Below are 2,020 nucleotides of genomic sequence, written 5' to 3' on the forward strand. Positions count from 1 at the left end.
TATGGACCAGTATGGACCAGTAACCTCTGCCAGCCCCAGGGTCACAGTCCCAGTCCATCCCAGTCCATCCCAGTCCATCCCAGTGCCCCCAGGGTGCTGTTCTGGGTGCAAGGAGGAGCGCTGGGAGCCCGCGGACTGCGGGCAGGTGCTGCCCTCAGGTGAGCCCAGTATGGACCAGTACGGACCAGTATGGACCAGTATGGACCAGTATGGACCAGTATGGACCAGTGACCCCTGGGTATGAGCCTAGTCCATCCCAGTCCATCCCAGTCCCTCCCAGTGCCCCCAGGGTGCTGTTCTGGGCGCAAGGAGGAGCGCTGGGAGCCCGCGGACTGCGGGCAGGTGCTGCCCTCAGGTGAGCCCAGTATGGCCCAGTATGGACCAGTAGGGACCAGTGATCCCTGGGTCCCAGTCCCAGTGAGCCCAGTCCCCCCCAGTCCATCCCAGTATCCCCGTTTTGCAGCCCCGGAGCAGCAGCAGCGGCTGGCCGCGGACGCCATGTTCCGCCTGGAGCACGGCGTGTCCTGTGGCACGTCACCCCCGGTGTCCCCAGTGTCCCCAGTGTCCCCAGTCCCTCCCAGTCCATCCCAGTACAATCCCAGTCCCCCCCAGTCCATCCCAGTATCCCCGTGTTGCAGCCCCGGAGCAGCAGCAGCGGCTGGCCGCGGACGCCATGTTCCGCCTGGAGCACGGCGTGTCCTGGGCCGTGTCACCCCCGGTGTCCCCCGTGTCCCCAGTCCCCTCCCAGTCCATCCCAGTACAATCCCAGTCCCCCCCAGTCCATCCCAGTATCCCCGTTTTGCAGCCCCGGAGCAGCAGCAGCGGCTGGCCGCGGACGCCATGTTCCGCCTGGAGCACGGCGTGTCGGACCGGGGGGTCCTGGAGCGCGCGGCCCCCGCGCTGACGCGGCTGCAGGAGGCCCAGAGCGCCTGGAAGGACGACTTCGGCCTCAACAGCCGCCTCCGCAGGAGGTTCCGGGTCAGTGGGGCCCAAATCCCCCGAAAACGCCCCGAATACACCCAAAAACGCCCCAAATACACCCAAAACCACCCCGAATACACCCGAAAACGCCCCGAATACACCCAAAAACACCCCAAAATCCACCGAAAACACCCCAAATACACCCAAAAACACCCCAAATACACCCCAAAATACCCCAAATACACCCAAAAACGCCCCAAATACACCCCAAAATACCCCAAATACACCCAAAAACGCCCCAAATACACCCAAAAACACCCCAAATACACCCCAAAATCCACCGAAAGCACCCCAAATACACCCAAAAACACCCCAAATACACCCAAAAACACCCCGAAATCCACAAAAAACACCCCGAAATCCACTAAAAACACCCCGAAATCCAGTAAAAACACCCCAAAATCCACTGAAAACACCCCAATTCCGCCGAAAACACCCCAAATACACCCAAAAACACCCCCAAATCCACCGAAAATACCCCAAAATCCACAGAAAACATCCCCAAATCCACCAAAAACACCCCAAAATCCACTAAAAACACCCCGAAATCCAGTAAAAACACCCCAAAATCCACTGAAAATACCCCAAAATCCACCAAAAACATCCCAAAATCCACCAAAAACACCCTAAAATCCACCAAAAACATCCCAAAATCCACCAAAAACACTCTAAAATCCACTAAAAACACCCCCAAATCCACCTAAAATACCCCAAAATCCACTGAAAATACCCCAAAATCCACCAAAAACACCCCAAAATCCACTAAAAACACCCCAAAATCCACTGAAAACACCCCAAAATCCACTGAAAATACCCCAAAATCCACTAAAAACACCCCAAAATCCGCTGAAAACACCCCGAAATCCAGTAAAAACACCCCAAAATCCACTGAAAACACCCCAAAATCCACTGAAAATACCCCAAAATCCACTAAAAACACCCCAAAATCCGCTGAAAACACCCCGAAATCCAGTAAAAACACCCCAAAATCCACTGAAAACACCCCAAAATCCACTAAAAACATCCCAAAATCCACCAA

General features: G+C 55.3%; 1 protein-coding gene across 1 annotated transcript; it reads left to right on the forward strand.

Moving 5' to 3' along the window:
• Positions 1-186: 186 nt before the first annotated feature.
• Positions 187-1,132, forward strand: LOC121333304 (coiled-coil domain-containing protein 130-like; the record flags this gene model as incomplete). Its single annotated transcript, XM_041399531.1, has 2 exons — positions 187-355; positions 806-1,132. Coding segments are annotated over exons 1-2 (442 nt in total), but the record flags the coding sequence as incomplete, so codon positions are not given.
• Positions 1,133-2,020: the final 888 nt, after the last annotated feature.

This window comes from Onychostruthus taczanowskii, unplaced genomic scaffold (assembly GCF_017590055.1).
Source record: "Onychostruthus taczanowskii isolate IOZ18803 unplaced genomic scaffold, ASM1759005v1 scaffold1639, whole genome shotgun sequence".
Lineage (NCBI taxonomy): Eukaryota > Metazoa > Chordata > Aves > Passeriformes > Passeridae > Onychostruthus > Onychostruthus taczanowskii.